This window comes from Mirounga angustirostris, unplaced genomic scaffold, assembly GCF_029215605.1.
Source record: "Mirounga angustirostris isolate CCGP_5_RB_7025 unplaced genomic scaffold, mMirAng1.0.hap1 SCAF_2, whole genome shotgun sequence".
In the NCBI taxonomy this organism is placed as follows: domain Eukaryota; kingdom Metazoa; phylum Chordata; class Mammalia; order Carnivora; family Phocidae; genus Mirounga; species Mirounga angustirostris.
In genome coordinates, this window is record NW_026991710.1 from 158,820,393 (window position 1) to 158,837,747 (window position 17,355).

A 17,355-nucleotide genomic window follows, 5' to 3' on the forward strand; every position below is an offset into this window, starting at 1 on the left:
TGCAGGCATTCTCCCCTGTCGTGGGCTACACCTGACAGTAGGTGGCGCCAAGGAGGCCATCCCATTGCAGACCAGGTGTTCTGGCCTGCAGTACTCCTGAGCCACCGAAAGCCATGATCTCTGTGAAAATAAAAGCAGCCATCCAGGCAAAAGGTGAGACAATTATGTCAGGGTGTAAATTATATCAACAGGTGCCCAGGGAGCCAACACAAACAGTCTCCACCAAGATTCCTTCCAAAAAGCCAGATAGCACAGTCTCTGAAGTCCAGCTTTGATCTCTTCTGTGAAAATAAAGCTGAGGCTGTGGCCCATTCTTCAGGCTGGGGGGCGGGGTGGGTCTGGAGCACCCAGCAGCACCCATGCACCTTTCTGAAATGTCCTCTGGGATTAGGACTGGGGTGGTGGGTGAATCAAGCCCTAAATCTGGTAGGGGACCTGCCCCCTGCCTCAATTCCAACATACCTGAGGGCAGACATGCCTAGCACTGGTCACCCATCCTTTTTGGTTTTGTTTTTGGTTTTCAAATCAACTAGCAGTGAACCAGCAGGGTCTCCCAGGGAAGGGGCACAGAGAAAACCCTGGCTTGGAGGTGAGGCCCTTGGTGGGTGGTGGTCCCTCAGGGTGGGGGGCTCCCCTGGCATGTCCTTCCCAGGCAAGGCTAACCTGCAGCCTGTCCAAGGTTCTTTCTGGTGATTCTCTTTCTCAGATGGGTGCAGACAGCCTTGGCCAAGTGCAGGACGTACTCTAGATGTTGCCCCCTCTCCTGCCTACTGGCTCATCTGGGTAGGTCAGCTGGGCTGGCAGCAGTCACCCCAAGTATACAGCAAGGAGCACAGAGTGCCAGCCCAGCCAGTGCCAGGGGAGCACAAGTCTGTCTCCCTGAGCCGGGCCTGGGCAGAATGGACATCTGGGCCCGCTTCCTGTTTCTCTGCTGCCCACCCTCCAGCAGCCCCCTGCCTCTCCCTGCTCCCAGTGAGAAACTCGTGCTCTAAAGAACCAAGGGTTATCCCAGTAAAACTGGCATCTTTATAAGAGTCCAGGAGGTGGGGCGCCTGTGTGGCTCAGTTGGTTAAGTGCTTGCCTTTGGCTCAGGTCATGATCTTGGGGTCCTGGGATCGAGCCCCGCATAGAGTCCCCCATCAGGCTCCCTGCTCAGTGGGGAGCCTGCTTCTCTCTCTGCCTCTGCCCCTCCTCGTGCTCATCCACATCAGCGAGTGTTTGTGCTCTCTCTCTCTCTTAAATAAATAAAATCTTTTTAAAGATTTATTTGTCAGAGAGAGAGAGACAGAAAGGGCACACAAGCAGGAGCAGGGGCAGAGGCAGAGGGAGAAGCAGGCTCCCCGCTGAGCAGAGAGCCCAATGTGGGGCTCGATCCCAGGACCCTGGAATCATGACCTGAGCCGAAGGCAGACGCTTAACGACTGAGCCACCCAGGTGCCCATAAATAAATAAAAGGGTCCAGGAGGGGCGCCTGGCTAGCTCAATTAGTGGAGCATGCAACTCTTAATCTTGGGGTTGTAAGTTCCAGCCCCACATCAGTTGTAGAGAGACTTAAAAATAAAATTTTTTAAAAAAGAGGGGAGGGTGTCCAGAAAGAGCACAACCTTCCATTAAAAGAAACAAGCCTCTTCAGTAGGGGTTTGTGGAAGGGGGGAAATAAAGGGGGAAAAAATATGTCAGTAAAGACTTTCTACCCAGTGGTAGAGAGAAACTCATCCCCAGGGGCCAGGGCAGGGAAGGAGAGGAAAGATCTACTTTGTTTTGTCCATGTATATATATTTATAGAGCTCATATGTTGAAAACTTTACAGAGTGAATACCTTTCGCCTATGACCACCCCTCTCTTTCTACATATTTCTCTCTGTGTCCCAACCTGCTTAACCCCTGTTGCACAAAGATATCCAATGCGGTGCCCACCGCCGACTTTGGTGCACAGCCTGTCCTGCAGGGGGAAGTGAGAGTATCTAGCACAGGCCTGGGCCGGCGAAGCCGTCCTCATGCACAGCCCAGGACAGGTCCCAGGCCCTGGCCGCACCTAGCCTGGAGGAAGGGGCCCCACCACCCACCACCACCCTTCCATGCCAACTTGCTATTGGCATGGCCCTGGCACGGAGGTGTCCACAGAGTCGAGGGCGGGCTAAGACAACAGCCAGGTGCTCAGGCCTGGGAGCTGAGGGTGGGGGGCGAGGAGTAGCGCTGGCGGGCATGCTTCTCACAGTACAGCTCATCCCCCACCCAGAAGTGCCCGCGCATCTTCAGGTTCAGCCCGCAGTCTGCGCAGGTGTAGCAGCCCGGGTGGCGGTAGCGCCCCTCCTGGATGCGTACAGCGTGGTTCCTGCAGGGGGCGATGGAGAGGGCGGAGCCGTCAGCCTGGGGGGTTGCGTGGAGGCGGGGCGACCGGCAGCACCGCCGCCCGTCTCGTTCCCAGGGAGCCTAGTTCCCAGCGCAGATTCAGGGAAGATCCCCAAATTTCAGACCCTGACTCCCCGAGCCTTCCTTCAGGGCTCTCGCTTCAATAACCCCCCACCCCCCACCCCCAGGACCTCTAATTAAAAAAAAAAAAAAAGTCCTTTCTCCTTTACACGAAGGCAGATAAACTCCATCCTGAATTTTCTGGGTTGTTAATAGAGCAGTGGTCCCAGGTACAAGGACCCACAGCATCGCATTCCCTGGGGACAAGTTGGAAAAATGGAAGCTCTGGGGTGTGGGCCAGCAATCCCTCTGACGGGTCCCGGGGAGCTCCGCAGCTGCTCTTTGAGGACCACCCCATGCGCGTCTGCACAGCAGGCACGGGGAATACCCCATAATGCAGGCGACACTAAAGCCCGCAGACGCTAAGGGATTTGCCTCAAGTGAGTCATCTGACCGTTAGCACTGCGTGCAAGACATCTACGGCAGGGGGAGTGGGCTTTCGGCGATTTGCCGGAGAATCCGGCTGCATTCTAATGCCACCCACGGAGAAAAATGAATCTACCTCTGGAAAATCCATCCCTTTCCAAAGGGGGGAGGGAAGAGCAACATTTTCCAGAAGGAAAATGCCTCATCTAGAGGCAGATCTCCAGAGGCTTTGAGATTACTGGAGAGCAACCAGAAGCAGTAGCATTTCTTCCTCCTCCTCCGAGGGCGAAAGAAATGAGGAAGGAGGAGATGCCGCGGGAAGAAGCCAGCAGGGCACTGTGAGAAGCCTGAAAATACCGCACAAGACCCCCTCCCACAGCCGCACGCGGCACGCCCCCCTCCGGGGGCCCTGACTGGTTGCTCTCCGCAGAGCCCTCCTGAGGGCACCCCTCTCCCCCCCCGCCCCCCCCCGCCCGGCCGGGGCGTGCCTGCCTCCCGGGCTGCCCACACTCACACAATGCTGCTGCTGCACCTCTCACACGTGTGGAGCTTGGGCGGGGTGGCCGGGGCCCTGGAGGTGGGCAGGGCGGGCTGGGGGCTCAGCTGACTGGGCAGGAAGGCAGGCGTGCCACCTGGGAGGGGTGGGGCAGACAGACACTGGAGCGCGGGGCCGGGCGGCGGCGGGCAGGCCACGCTCACTCCTCCGGCACAGCTCTGAGGAGACCCGACAGGCGCGCTTGCGCACGACCTCTAAGGGGCCACCGGGTGTGAGGCAGGTGGTAAGGGACGAAGGGAGTGATGGCGGCCGCTCCTTGGCCGAGGCCGGGGTAGCCCACGCTGCGGCAGCCGAGGAGTGTCTGTGCTGTGTCCACACACCCCACCAAGCAGGCGTTTCCCCTCGGGATCCAGTCAAGATGCCATTAATTAGAAGACGGCAATGATAGATAATAGCAGCCCCACAATACCTTTACTCGGTTTTCAAAGGGCTTTTCTGGGCACTGTTGCATGTGAGCCTCGGAAGGACACCGCTCGTACTGGGCAGCCAAGGACTCCAAGGCTCCAGCCGTGAAGGCACGGGCTGTCTGCGCTCCCCCCACCCCGCCGCCTCTCCCTGGGCCCTGTCCGGGGGGGCCCACCGAGGCCGCGGGGTCACGAGGGACAGGATTTGCTCCCTGCCCCCTGACCCCAGGGAACACCCCAGGAGCTGATGTCAGAGTTGAAACCGGCCACCAGGTATTGTACTGGTGAGGCAGTTGACCCAGTGCTCCCGCCTGTCCCATCGTCTGCCTCCCTGAGACCACCGCCAGGCCAGGCCTCCTCGCCCCTCCCCTGCACTAGGCAGTGCCCCCAACACACACACACAGCACCACTGCACCCCGACCACCACCGGGGCAGCTGTGCAGGCCTGTCCGCCCCGATCAACAGTTCCTCGAGGGCCGACAGGTGCCGGACTACCCTCGGCCCCCACACTCGGCACACCACAGCCCATCAGACAAGCACAGGAAATGTCTGGCGACTGAACAACTGAATGGCTCGCGAGAGTCCGTATCTCTCTTCTTGCTCACTCCAGCATCGGCCTGGCATTATTTAACGGGCCCTCCGGGGCTAGGGCACTCCTCCGCCTGGCACATGAGACCCCACAGCTAGGACTCAACCTCCAAGAGCAGGCCCCGCTACTCTCTTGCTCCCACACCAAAGCCCTCCGGGTGCCAGCCACCGCAGGCCACGGTGCTCCCCGCCACCATCTCCCCCCCTCAACCGCCTCCCCAGTGCCCTCTCTGAGGCTCGAACTCCCTGCCACCATCTTAAGGCTGTTTGTTAAAGTCTTGATCTTTCTTCAAGGGTCGAGTCAAATTCATCTTCCTCCATGAAGCCCTCCCTAGGGACCCAGCCCCCACGGGCCCTACCCCCCACCTTTATCATTCCCTTGACACTTTCCTGATCCCAGCCAGCACCTCTGGGTGCACCCCTGTAACTCCTACCAGATTGAAAGCTCCTTTAGTGCAGGGACTTCCCCTTGGTGCCTACTCCTGTGATGAGCACTTAAGAAATACCAGTTCAATATCACGTCCAGTCAGGGGTGTCCTGCCATAACCTACTTCCTACACTCAAACCCCCCAGGGGCTCACCTCTCTCCTCAGCCTCCAGGGCTTCCTGCAAGAGCCGAAAGGAGCTGGATTGCCGGGGGGCGACCCGCGCCTCACGATTCTCCTGCAGCATCTTGTAGACTTCTGAGTCCTCTTCCAGAAGGCGGCTTCCCCCTTCTGAGTCCACACTGCGGGGACAGGAGGCAGCCAGGAGTGAGGGTCCCTCCTGGGTATGAGGACCAGCATGGGTGCAGGGAAAGAGTGCCCTAGGGGAAAGGATTCTGGGGGGATTCAGAGGAGAGCCAACTGGGCTTAAAGCAGCCGGGACCCCCGCACTCCCTGCCGCCCCCATCCCTCCTCTCTGGACAGCCTGTCTGTCTCCTAACCTCCCAGGCCCTCCCGGATTCCACCCCACCCTCCAGGGCCCACTGCTACCTGAGCCTGGGGCTGGAGGAACGCCGACCCGGGGAAGGCGGCAGCACCAGCACAGCTGAGTCGCTGGCGCGGGGGAGGCTGGCCTGCGGGACAGAGAGGCACCAGGGGAGGAGTCAGCGGCTCGAGCCTGTGGCCTGCACAGCCGTCCGGGCTGCCGAGCCAAGCCCGGCTGTTCCCCAGGCCCAACACCAGAGGGCTCCCAGCTGCCGCTGACCAGCAGGCCCTGGGCGGGGGGGGGGGGGGGGGGGGGGGGGGGGCATCACCCCAGCCCTGCCCTTGGGGTACCAGGGACTGCTCCTGCTCAGTCCCAGAAGGGGAGAGTGGCTAGCCCGCATTATAGAAGTGTAATGGTTCTGCAAGGAGATGGGGCAAGGGGCAGAAGGGCAGAGAGGAAGCAAGCAGATCCTTTCGCAGTGAGGAGAAGGAAGCACAAGGGATGGAGTGAGGGGCCCAAGACCCTTCTTAGGGTCAGGGCTGGGGCTGCCTCTCTCCTACACACGCTTCCTCTCCTGAGAGGGCCCAGGTCTCCTGGCTGCCCTGGAGGTCTGGTTCTGCCCCAGGGAGTCTTGGGGGTGGGCAGGCCCATTTTGGACCCACGGCCCAGCAGCGCGCCCCCTCTCCAGGGGTGCATCCATCTTGGGCTCTTTACACTTGCCGTCTGTGTGGAAATGTCGCCTCCAGCCTCACTGTGCTCCACCTTCTGGCCTGTGCACCCACCCGTCCTACCCCGCCTCCTCTCCATTGCCAGTCCCCACGGAGAGGGTACGTCAGAACAACCAGACAGGCCACAGTGCACCGGGCTGAGGGCATGGTTCTCTGGAAGGCCAAAGTCCCTCAATTTTAAGAGTCAAAGTCAGGGACAAAGTACGGGGTCAAATGACAAAACTGCATGCATTTTTCAGCTAAAAACAGCAACTTGAGGGTTTTGAGAAGACAGCCCTTGACCCTCACTCTTCTTCCACCAGTCTACATCCCTCTTGCTCTTGGTGCCACGTGGTCCGCTGTCAGATGGTAAGACGCTTTCCTCAAGAAGGGCCGTCAGCACCAGGTACTCAAGAACCACGGCCCTCGCGCCGTCAGCGGCCGGGCTATGCCCGGAACAGGGCAGTGACTAGCGGGGAGGGCGGCCCAAATCCACCCCGGCTCTCTTTGCAAGCCAAGTCCTCATGCCAGCCAGAGGGAGGGGTGCTGTCTTCACGTCCCATCTGCTCACCAAGGCGTGGGCCTACCCAGAGGTGGCAGCTTCCAGTTTCCAGAAGGGCCCCATGAAGGCTGGTGGGGTCCTGTGCCTGCAGCTCAGGAGCCAGCAGCAAGGCCACGGCCACAGCAGACCGGGGTGGGGGCACCTCACCTACAGCCACCTCTAACCCCCCTCCTCCTGCCAGACCACCGTGCCCTGGTGGAGAGGAGCTCAACTCCCTCACTGGGAGCAGCTCTGCCTTCCTCCTCCCTCCCTCCCAGTCAGCTAGGGACACCTGCCCTCGCAGAAGGAACCTTTCACCCCCAAGTCCAGAGAAGCGGCTCACCTGCCCCCCAAGAGCTCATGTGTAGCCAACACCTCTCAAACTGTGTTCTGATGAACACAGGGATGTTAATAAGTGTGTGGCAGGTATGTGTGTGTGTGGGGGGGAATGCCAGGAGAAATTCTGTAGTTAAATAAGTTTAGGAAATTAATAAAATTAAATATATTTCTCATGGGACTTCTTAGAGCCTTTAAGGTGCTAAAAGTACACAGTGGCCCCCAAGAGGGAGGTGTGGGATCTGGTGACTCCCACACCATCTGACCACAGCCTCATTCAGAGACCAGAATGCAAGCTTCATTGGGTTAGGAATTTCTGTTTATCCACCAATGCATCCCCAGAGACTAGAAGGGTGCCTGACACAAAGCAACTGCTCAGCAAAAGTTTGTTGAAGGAATGACCACGGTCCTCAGGCCAAAGAAGGGAACTCGGAGCATGGGGACTGACTGTGAGGTCCAGAGAGAGAAAGAGGGGCTTCCCCAAGGTGAGATGGTAGAGGTGGGACTACCCCAAGTCTCCCTGCCACCCAGCCCAGGGCTCCTGTTTACACTACATGGGTGGTCCTCGAATCTTTGCATCATGTCCCCAAGGGCTCCTTAAAACACAGATTGTGCCCCTGCTCCACACCCTCACCCTTGCATCTGATTCAGTAAGTCCAGGCTGGGACCTGAGAATGTGCATTTCTAACAGGTTCCGAGGTGTTGCTGCTGGCTTGGGAGCCACTCCCTGTACCACCAGCATCTCCCCTTTGCCCAAGTTTGGGAACCGCAAGGAAGAAGGCCAAGATGGATGGACCCTCTCCAGCCATGCCCTGGGCCAAGCACATTCCCAGCTGGTCTCAGCCCAAAGATCTCCCAGAGGAGCCCCTCCCCACCCCCACCCAGGCCCAAACATGCCAGGTCTTGCTTGTACACTGCTTTCCCATCTCCCTGGCTTATCATTCTCTAATCTAAACCCTACCCAGTCCTACCTCGGACGTCCAGCAAAATTCCTGACAAAGCCTTCTCAGGCCACCAGGCCCACACTCATCTTTTCCCTCCCAGAATGCCTCCTGCTTTCATAATTAAGACCACACTGTTTAGCTCTTAATTGTTCCCAAACTGCTTTACATGCTTGTCTTATCTCCCCAACTACGCTTTAAATTCTTTAAAGACAGGGATCTTATCGAATGCATCTCTATGCCTACATTGCCCGGCAGGCCACTGAGTGGGCCCACAAGGAGTCACTGGTGAACTCGTACTGTCCAGCCCCCACAGGAGCCCTCTCCTTCCTTCCCCAGAGCCCCCAGTTGCGAATGCTCTTCCCCAGCCATCTCCAAAGGCTCTGCTTTCTGGAATGCAAAATCAACCGGAGGTAGGATTCCAGCAGCTGGGCCTCATCCCCTTCACCCCAAAGGCTGGACATGCCCCCCCAACTCTGCCCCCAGCAGCTGTGGCCCAGGACTGTTGGCGGCCTCACTCCCTCACTTCCTCACTCCTGCCCTTAGAGAGAAGAAATAACACCAAGGCGGGGGGGGGGGGGGGGGACTGTCACTAGTTCACAGTGGGACCTGGTCGGGTGAGGGGGCGGTGGGCTGTGTGGAAGGTTGTCCAGGGTAGAAGGGCAGGGAGGAGGGCAGACAGAAAGTAAGCCAAGTGCAACTTGAGGCAGAACCGCAGTCCCACTGGTGGTTCTCTGGGCTGAGTCAGAGGAGGAGGAAGGGGGATGGGGTGATGGGAGTTGGGGGCGGGTATGGGGCTTGGAATGGGGAGGAATGTGTTCAAGAGATGCAGCCAGAGCCAAAGGGAACCATCCCAACAACAGCAGCAAAACTATTTCAGCCCTGGCCCAAGAGAAACACTCAGGAAGGGAGGACGCTAGCAGGAGGGGGGAGGTGGCGAGTGGGAGGACAGGAGGTAGAAGGCCACCTGGGACTGGCCAGGCAGGCTTGGGGCACAGTAAGCATGGCCCACCAGCAGACACAGTGGCCTCCGGGCTCAGGGGAGGGGTATGCTTGTTGCTGGAGATGGAGGTGCTGGCTGCCCCAGGGGGACCCGCCCTCTGCAGCCCCACGGGGGCCACTGGCACCCTGGCCGGATGGGAGGCTCTCTCCTCCCCCCAGGCATCTCACCTGGCGGCTCCCAGGGCGGCCCCCGTAGGAGAAGCGGTCAGCAGCAGTGGGTCCCGGGGAGTGTGCCAGGCTCTGGAAACTGAAATGTGGGAAACGGACGGTGTGTGTGCCAGGTGTCCCACCCAGCCTGCCTCAGGGACACAGAGGGTGCCCTCAGGCTCCCCTAAACCCAGCTACTGAGACTGAGAGGCCTGTTCTGGACCCTGTTGCCATCACGCCCCCCCGCTCCCCGCACTCACCTGCGGCTGACCACAGCCTCTCCAGGGAGGGCATGTGGGCTGCTGGGGGACAGGGTAGAGAAGGGGCTGCCTGGCTGGGGGCTGGAGGACACGGGGCTGGAGCAGGAAGACCGCAGGGAGGACTGGCTGTCCGCGTGCGTCCTCATGGAGCCCTGCGGAGAGAAGGGCCGGGAAGGGAGCACCCATCCCCATCCCCTACCGGCCCTGCCCCTCAGGGCTCCCCTCAATTCAGGGTGCTGGAGTTCCCAGCAGGAGGCACCATCCTACCTGGAAGCGAGTCACCAGCACTTCCACAGAGCTTTCCCCATTGGTCTGCCTGGGGGAAGAAGCCCGGGACCTGAGGAGAGGCCAGAGGGAGGCAGGTGACAGGAGTCCAGGAACCCCGCTCACCTGACAGGGGCTGCAGATTTCAGCTGTTCCCACAACAGATTCTCAAGACTCGTAAAATGTTCAAGACATGTGGACATCAGGTTGTCAACTTTCAACTTGGCCAAGTTCAAAACAAACAACTATTATTAATATCCACCATCATTTCTCAAAGGAATGGACAGTTTAGCCTCAATATGAAGAATGGACACAATTTCATAAATTCAATTTTATTAAAAACTCACAGTATCCCCCTTTTTTTTTTTAAGATTTTTCATTTATTTGGGGCACCTGCGTGGCTCAGTCGTTGGGCGTCTGCCTTCGGCTCAGGTCATGATCCCAGGGTTCTGGGATCGAGCCCCGCATCGGGCTCCCTGCTCCACAGGAAACCTGCTTCTCCCTCTTCCACTCCCCCTGCTTGTGTTCCCTCTCTCGCTGTGTCTCTCTCTGTCAAATAAATAACTAAAATCTTTAAAAAAAAAATTTTTTTTTTCATTTATTTACTTGAGAGAGCATGAAAGGGCACGAGCTGGGGAGTAGGGCAGTGGGAAAGGGAGAAGCAGACTCCTTGATCAGTGTGGAGCCCAGACATGGGGCTCGATCCCAGGACCCCGAGATCATGACCTAAGCCAAAGTCAGATACTTAACCAACTGAGCCACCCAGGCGCCCCTCTTTTTTTTTTAAGTAATCTCTATGCTAAACATGGGGCTCAAACTCAAGACCCAGGGATGAAGTGTTATAGGCTCCACCAACTGAGCCAGCCAGGCACCCCTCTTTTTATTTCTTTTTTTAAATTTTTTTCTTCTTCTTTTTCTCAAAGATTTTATTTATCTATTTGATAGAGACACAGTGAGAGAGGGAACACAAGCAGGGGGAGTGGGAGAAGCAGGCCTCCCGCTGAGCGGAGAGCCCAATGTGGGGCTCGATCCCACGACTCTGGGATCATGCCCTGAGCCGAAGGCAGACGCTTAATGAATGATCCATCCAGGCGCCCCCCTCTTTTTATTTCTTTTTCTTTTTTCTCTTTTCTTCTTTTTTTGGGCATTTCATCTAGACTTTGTCATTGGTCAGCATCAGTTTATAGATCGATTCTGGGGGAGATTGCTGATTTCATATAAATAATCCTTTATCTTTCACGCACGGAGAAACTGAAGCCCAGAGAGAGAAAGGGAGTTTCCTAAAGTCCAACAGTGGCCGGGCCCGCTGTGCACTCTCCTCTGCCCAGCCAGATGCTGTCCCCCACCAGCTTTGCTGCTAATGGCTCGAATATCTTTGAGAGGGTCATTCCCGGTCCCTTCTGAAGGCTTCTCCTCCATAAAACAAAGGGTGGAGCCTGTCTCCCCCCACCCCCACACCATCCTGCAGGACCTAGAGAGCCAAGGCAACAAGCAGGCCCAGCTCCCCACCAATCATCAAGGTAGCCAGCAAAAGATGTGCCCCCACCTCAGCTCCCCAGGGACCCCCCCTCCAAGGCCCTTCCCGCTGGAGTCTTGAACAGGAGGCCTTTGGAGGTCTGGGACTAACTGAGGGTGAAGAAAGAGCCTGCCATGTCCCAACCCCACTACACCATTCCTGGATCTCTGGCCACTTCTAGAGAGGTAACAAGACCTGCAGTCACCACACACCACACCAGCCTCAGCCTCCCCAAGGAGGCGTGGGGGGCCAGAGTGAAGGGAGCTTGGGCTTTGGCTCCAGTCCAGAGCACGGCTTCCTGCCAGAGTTTCTGTGTGCTCCTGTAGAGGAGACTGGGAGGGTTTAGGAGCAGCCCAGACAAAAAGAAGAGGCAGGGAATCTTGACCTGCCCAACATGGAGCTGGAAACCTGGAGGGACTTGGTCAGGCCCATTCCCTGATGGCACTGGGTCCCTCTAAGAGGAGCCTACAGGAGGTGATGGCGTGAGCAGCTCCCTGCCCCTCCACCACCCCACTCTGCAGTCCCTTGTAGATTTTGGTTCCCTTCCCAGATGCCTTGAGGTACTCTCCACCCTCCTCCTCTGGGTCCCACTCCTGCAAACACTCACAAGCCTGAGTGGCATGAGGGAGTCACTAAAGAAGCCAAGGCCATGAGAGCATCATGGGAGCCAGCTTCTATGGCACTGTGGGATGGTAGGGGTGAAGAGAGGGCAAGGAGCCAGGGCCCAGAGAGAGCCCAGTGAGGGGAGGGGATGGCAGAGAGGCAGGAGGTACCTGACTCAGGTTCAAGGCCCGCCCAGAGGGTTCTCCTGGCTGGGGGATCTCCCAGCATTCCTGCCCTGTGACTCACTTTGGTGCTCCACCCCAGGGAGCCACCTGTTCCCACCCCCACCCCCAACCCAGGCCTCCTGGCTGAAAACCCAAGCCTGGGAATCTGCCTTCACCTGCACAGCCCGGAGAGGCAGTGGCGGGGGAGCCCCTAAACTCCTCAAACCACCCCCCAGGATCTGAACAAAGGCCATTCCCTCTTGGAGGCAGGGGCCCAGGAGACCCAGCCTAAGGCACACCTTTCCCCTCTTCAACTCACTTCATGCCCAGACCCTGTACCCTGCACACTTGGGAACCAGTCAAACCCGGGCACCCAGGTGGTTGATGCCAGCCTGCCCTGCCCATGGCTGCATGCCCGGCCAGCACAGGGACACCGCTCAGCCCATCCTGCTACAGCTCCAGAGCCTGGACCTTCTCAAACATGAGCCAAAAAGGCCCAGGAAGGCCAGGTTGGGGCTGAGGGCAGGGGGTGAGGGCAGCCACTGTGCAGCAGGCTGGCAGAGGGGAGAAGAATGCTGGCAGGCCCAGCAGAGGTGGGGGGCCTACCGGTCTAACTGCAGCCGCAGGGGTGAGGGGCTATGGCGGATCTTGCTCTGGGCCTCAGCATGAAGCATGCCCTCAGCGCTCTCCCCGTTGATGGCCAGGATAATGTCGCCAGGCCGGAGGTCAGCAGCCTCAGCCTTGCCCCTCTCAGTTACCTGCAGGGGATGAGGAACAAGTGGTCTGAGATACGCCTGCTCAGACAGCGATGACATTCCTATAGGGAGAGAGGATAGGGGTTTCTCTCTGTCCTGCCAAGAAACACAGCAGCAGGTTTGAACCAGGCTGGCCTGTGTCCCCCTTTGTCTCCCTGCCCAGCAGTGTCTGCCCAGCTCATCAGCTAATCCCCTCCCAGAGCTGGAGTGGAACCATGCCCCTCACCCCAGCACTGGAACCCTCACAGAGCCTCCTGAAGAAATGGCAGGATTTCAGGGGCTGTGCTTGGAAATCCTTCTGGATAGAGAGCCCTGCCCTTGCAAAGCACACCATACAGGTAGCTGCCGCGTGAATGCTCCCTGGCCTGGGCCTGGGTCAAGAAGACACTACCAAGGACTTGGGGCTCCTGTTCTAGTAAGCCCCCCAAGTGGCCGCCAGCACGTATAGGGTTGGTGACCAAGGAGAAAAGAGCAGGCCCTGTACTTGGCCCAGCTCCCTTTCATTCCCTAGAAGTCTGTTCCCGAAGTGGTCACCACATCCCCATGGCAATGGGGTCCCTGTCCTCTCCAGGCTAACACTCCCAGAAGCAGGCCTTCTGACTCCAGAATAAAAAAAGAAAGGTACCTGTGGAGACCAGGTAGACAGGGTAGACCCTAACTCTGGGGGTACCTCCTTAGCTCCCGGAACTAGCCCTTACCTTGGTCACCATGATGGGCGTGTGGAAATCCCTGCCCCCAGTGATCCGGAAGCCCCAGGGCCCTGGCCCCACCACATCCACCGTCAGTGCCATATCTGAGGAAGAAGGGACAGAGATCCTGTAAGGTGGTAGAAGAAGCAAAAGAGAGAGGATGACAGGTCCAGGGAGCAGCCAGTTAGGGGCTGGGGAGGGGGGTGAGGGGGAGGGTAGAGGAAGTGACTAACTCCCTCCTTCAACCCCCCACCCCGGTTTCACTTCCCCCCACCCTGGGAAGCCATGACTCTGAGTTCCCCCTTCACCGCCACGGTCTTCAGCAGCGCAGCTCCCAGAAGGCAGGCCGTTAGGGTGCCTCACAGGGCCTTGCTGGATGGAGACCAGGCGGGCAGGGGCTGGAGGTGGTAGGAGATGTCACGGTTTCCTGCCCCGCCCCCCCGCCCCCGGCAAGGCTAAGTCCCATCAGTGCTTGCTTCCTGTCCCCAAAACTGACTGCACAAGGTACTTCCTCCCCACTCTGGGGGAGGGCACCACTCTGGGAACAGGAGTGACAGCAAACAAGGGGGTGATGCCACCACAGACTGTTCAAATAGTTGGCTGGGTGGGGACTGGACCAGGGTCTTCAGAGGGGCCTCTGGGCTGCCTGCCTGGCCCCTGGCAATGCGGTCCAGGTAGGCAAGACTAGGCTTCCCACCTCCCCCAGGGGCCTGCTGCCCTCTGAACAGCCCCAGCCAGAAGGACAGGCTCATCTGCCAAGCTGGGCACACCCACCCCCTGGCAATGGCTAGCAGGGCGAGCTGACTGATGCTGCCTGCTAGCTGGGGCCGCAGGTCTCCCATCCACGGCCCCCTCCGCTGGGCAAGGGAGTGTCCTTGCAGACCCAGCCCTGGTAGGATTTCCTGAGCCTCTAGTTATGGAGTCAGGAGCCAACCCAGGCAGGAAGCTGTAATGCCAGCCCTGGGCCACCACCCTGCCCAGCACCCACCCCAGGGGCTGCCCCTGGGGAGGCCCAGAGACTGCAAGTGCTGTGTGAATCTATCAAGGACACTAGGGCCACTTCCCGTGTTTAAGAGCCTGGGGAGAGGGCGCCCAAGCAAGAAGAGCTGTCTGCCCTCTCCCCGGTCCTTGGCTTCGCCTTTTGCCCAGGCCTAGCCCCTGTCCCTGCCCAGGTCCCCCAGGTCCTCAGGCCGGCGCTGGCGGTTCACAGAGGCTTTGGATTCTCAGACCTTTGAGCCGGCCGGTGGACTCCGCGCCCTGGGCCGCGGGGAAGTGCCCAGCCCGTCGGCCCGCCCGGCTCTCCCAGTTCTGGCTCCTTCTACGCTCCGAGGCCAAAGTACCCGCGGGCCGGGTGCTGGAGGAGGAGAGCCCGGGATCAGGAAAGCCCAGCACGCAGGGGGCGCCGGCCTCCAGGCGAGGCTGCAGGGACGGGGGCCGTGGGCGGAGGAAAGAGCCGGGGCGCCGAGAGCAGCGCAGAGGGGGCGCGGGCGCGCAGAGCTGCGAGGTCCCCGGACCCGGGAAGGTCGCCGGCCGTGCGGACGGTGCGCAGGTGGGCGCGCTCACCTGGCTCCCGCTAACCCGTCGGGCTGGGCGGCCAGACCCGGGAGGGAAGGGAAGGAGGGAGGGTGAGGAGACACCGCCGCTGCCGCCGCCGCCGCCGCCGCCGCCGCCGTCTGCCCGACTCTGGGGAGAGCCCGCCCGGGGCTCCAGGACCTGCCTCCGCCCATGTGATCCCGGGGCCGCCCCTGCCGCCGCCCCTGGCCCGGGAGGCCGCCTCCTCCGCGCAGCCCAGCCCCGGCGCTGCCACCTGGCCCGCGCCCTGCTGGGGTGCGCGGGGGCTTCTCTCCCTAGAGCCCCCTAGAGGCTGCGGTCGTCCTCCCCGAGGTGCCCTTCTCCCGACTGCTCCGGGAGGCCCTGGGAGGCGTTCCGGTGACGGGTCGCGAGCCCCACTGCGCGGACAGCAGAGGCTGTCGCCCCCTGAAGCTCTCCCAGGCCGGCCGCGCCCACCCGCCTTCACAGGGGCCCTCGAGCAACGCCCCCCACACACACACCCCGGGCCCGGGCGGAGGAGGGCCTGCTGGGCCTGTCTGCGGTCCGCCTGGCTCCTCCGCCCACTCCCGGCTCCGACTCCGCGGCTGGCGCGGACGCGGCCCCGACACCCACAGATCCCGAGCCGGGGCCGCCCCCGCGCCCTCCTCAGCTCCGTTCCCCAACGGCCCGCGCGCTCCCCGGGCGCTGGCTGCGGGCTGCTGGGCTCTTGGGGCTGCGCAGAGCTGCCCCTGCTGGAGATGCCCCGCAAGGCTGCTCGGCTCAGGGCGACCTTCGAGGCCCAGGAGCTGGAAGGAATCCTGACTGGTGGTCGCGGGGCACTCTCCATACTTTTCCATTCCTGGCTGCCCTCCCCTCACCCTCTCTGCTGTCCTGCCTGGGGTGGGCCGGCCCCAGCAATCACCACGGGCCCTCGCTGCCCATGAGGCCAGCCTTCTGCCAACCACCTGGAACCCAGGCTCTAGGGAGAGGGAGAGGGCAGCCGAGGAAAGGCCCCAGGCACCAGCTCAGAACCATCTGGCAAATGGTTCCCCAGCACCATACCTGCCAACCCCCAACCCTGGCACGTCAGGGCCCACCAGAGCTGACTCTGGCATCTCCCATTAGTCTCCACTTTGCACTCCGTCAGGCTGGTCTGTTTTCAGGGAAGCACACCTGTGGGCACAGCTGTAACTTGCCTGCCTCAGGTATGAGTCATTCCCTCCAAGTTCCCTCTGCAAGGAGTGCCCTCCCCACTCTTCCCGCCTACTTATGCCCTGTGTCTCATCCTCCCTGCACTGCCAGCCGGCGTACTGCAGCCAGCCTCCCACGGCCTCTGTCCTCGGTGTGTGTAAGCCTCTCTCCCACCAAACAGTCCCGGGCCTCCTGGAGTGGCCACTTGGCCTGACACAGGTGCTCTACCACGCAACTAGACTGGAAGCCCTTGAGGGAGCAGGAAACTGCAGGACCGGCAAGCACAACCTTGGGGTCACACAGACCTAGCCTCAAATGCCAGATCTGCCTCTTAGTGTGTGACCATGGGTAATTTCCTCACTTTCCCCATGGGTAAAATGGGGATAGTGCCTACCTTAGCCCCCTGTGTGCAGACTGTCCTCCCATATAAAGCTACTGGCCTGCAGCTTCCTCTTAGGGCAAGGGAGGGTGGTGACTAGTTCACTGCTCCATCCCCAGAGCCTAGCACAGTGCCTGGCACACAGTAGGCATTCAATAAGGTCAAATGAATATTGTTTGAATGATTGAATGGATTCATTTCCCTTCCTTCACCCCTATTTGTGGCAGAGCCTCTGTTTTACATCTCTTTGTGCTCCTGACTTTTCCCTCGTCCCTAGCATCTACAGGCTAATCTGCAGGATTTCTGCTCTGTGGGTTGTGCATTCACAAAACTCATGACCAAGACAAAATCGACTGACCCAAGGGCAAGACCCTGTGGACCAGAAGGGAGTACTGTCCTGCTCTAAGCAACTCTGCGGCCCTGGGCAATCACTCAGCTCACCTCTCTAATGGGATGAGCATCCCCAGTGGCCTACAGCGCTTTCTGACTCCGACCCCGCAGATCCCCCTCCCCCCTTGGCCCGTGACCCGTCCCCTCCCCTCCTGCCTCCCTCCCGCCAGGTCAAGGCACAGAAGCGGTCATTGTGCAGGCAGGGCTGTCACGGCAGGCAGCCCGAGGGCATAGTGTTGGTGTGCTGCAGAGGTTTCAGGGCTCCATCAGAGGGTGTGGATTTGGTTTCTGCTCCAGGGAAACGAAGTCTCAATCAACGCTGTAACTTTTTTGAGGGCATCAGGGAATGGGAAGGAGCTGGGACAGGGGAGCTGGAACAGGCCAGTGGGTTCCTGAAGAATGGTCATTTCCACCAACTTAGAAGCAGATCGTGATGGGCGCCTGGGTGGCTCAGTTGGTTAAGCGACTGCCTTCGGCTCAGGTCATGATCCTGGAGTCCCGGGATGAGTCCCACGTCGGGCTCCCTGCTCGGCAGGGAGTCTGCTTCTCTCTCTGACCCTCCCCCCTCTCACGCTCTATCTCATTCTCTCTCTCAAATAAATAAATAAAACCTTAAAAAAAAAAAAAAGCAGATCTTGGTGAGGAC

General features: G+C 59.6%; 1 protein-coding gene across 5 annotated transcripts; it reads right to left on the minus strand.

Annotated features, from left to right (window-relative positions):
• Positions 1 to 154: 154 nt before the first annotated feature.
• PDLIM2 (PDZ and LIM domain 2) lies at positions 155 to 16,819 on the minus strand. 5 transcript variants are annotated; one of them, XM_064585410.1, is made up of 11 exons: positions 14,783 to 15,223; positions 14,449 to 14,573; positions 13,229 to 13,323; positions 12,382 to 12,533; positions 9,496 to 9,565; positions 9,229 to 9,380; positions 8,990 to 9,068; positions 5,360 to 5,442; positions 4,967 to 5,112; positions 3,352 to 3,469; positions 155 to 2,334 (listed from the first exon to the last, which is right to left on the minus strand). In XM_064585410.1, the coding sequence occupies exons 1-11, from the start codon at positions 14,944 to 14,946 to the stop codon at positions 2,157 to 2,159; spliced, it is 1,362 nt and encodes a 453-aa protein (XP_064441480.1). In that variant the 5' UTR covers positions 14,947 to 15,223; the 3' UTR covers positions 155 to 2,156. The 5 variants fall into 5 exon arrangements, with proteins under 5 accessions (XP_064441480.1, XP_064441481.1, XP_064441482.1 ...); XM_064585411.1 differs by lacking the exons at positions 3,352 to 3,469; positions 14,783 to 15,223 and adding an exon at positions 15,271 to 15,289; XM_064585412.1 differs by lacking the exon at positions 14,449 to 14,573 and having other exon boundaries at positions 12,382 to 12,592; positions 14,783 to 15,234.
• Positions 16,820 to 17,355: the final 536 nt, after the last annotated feature.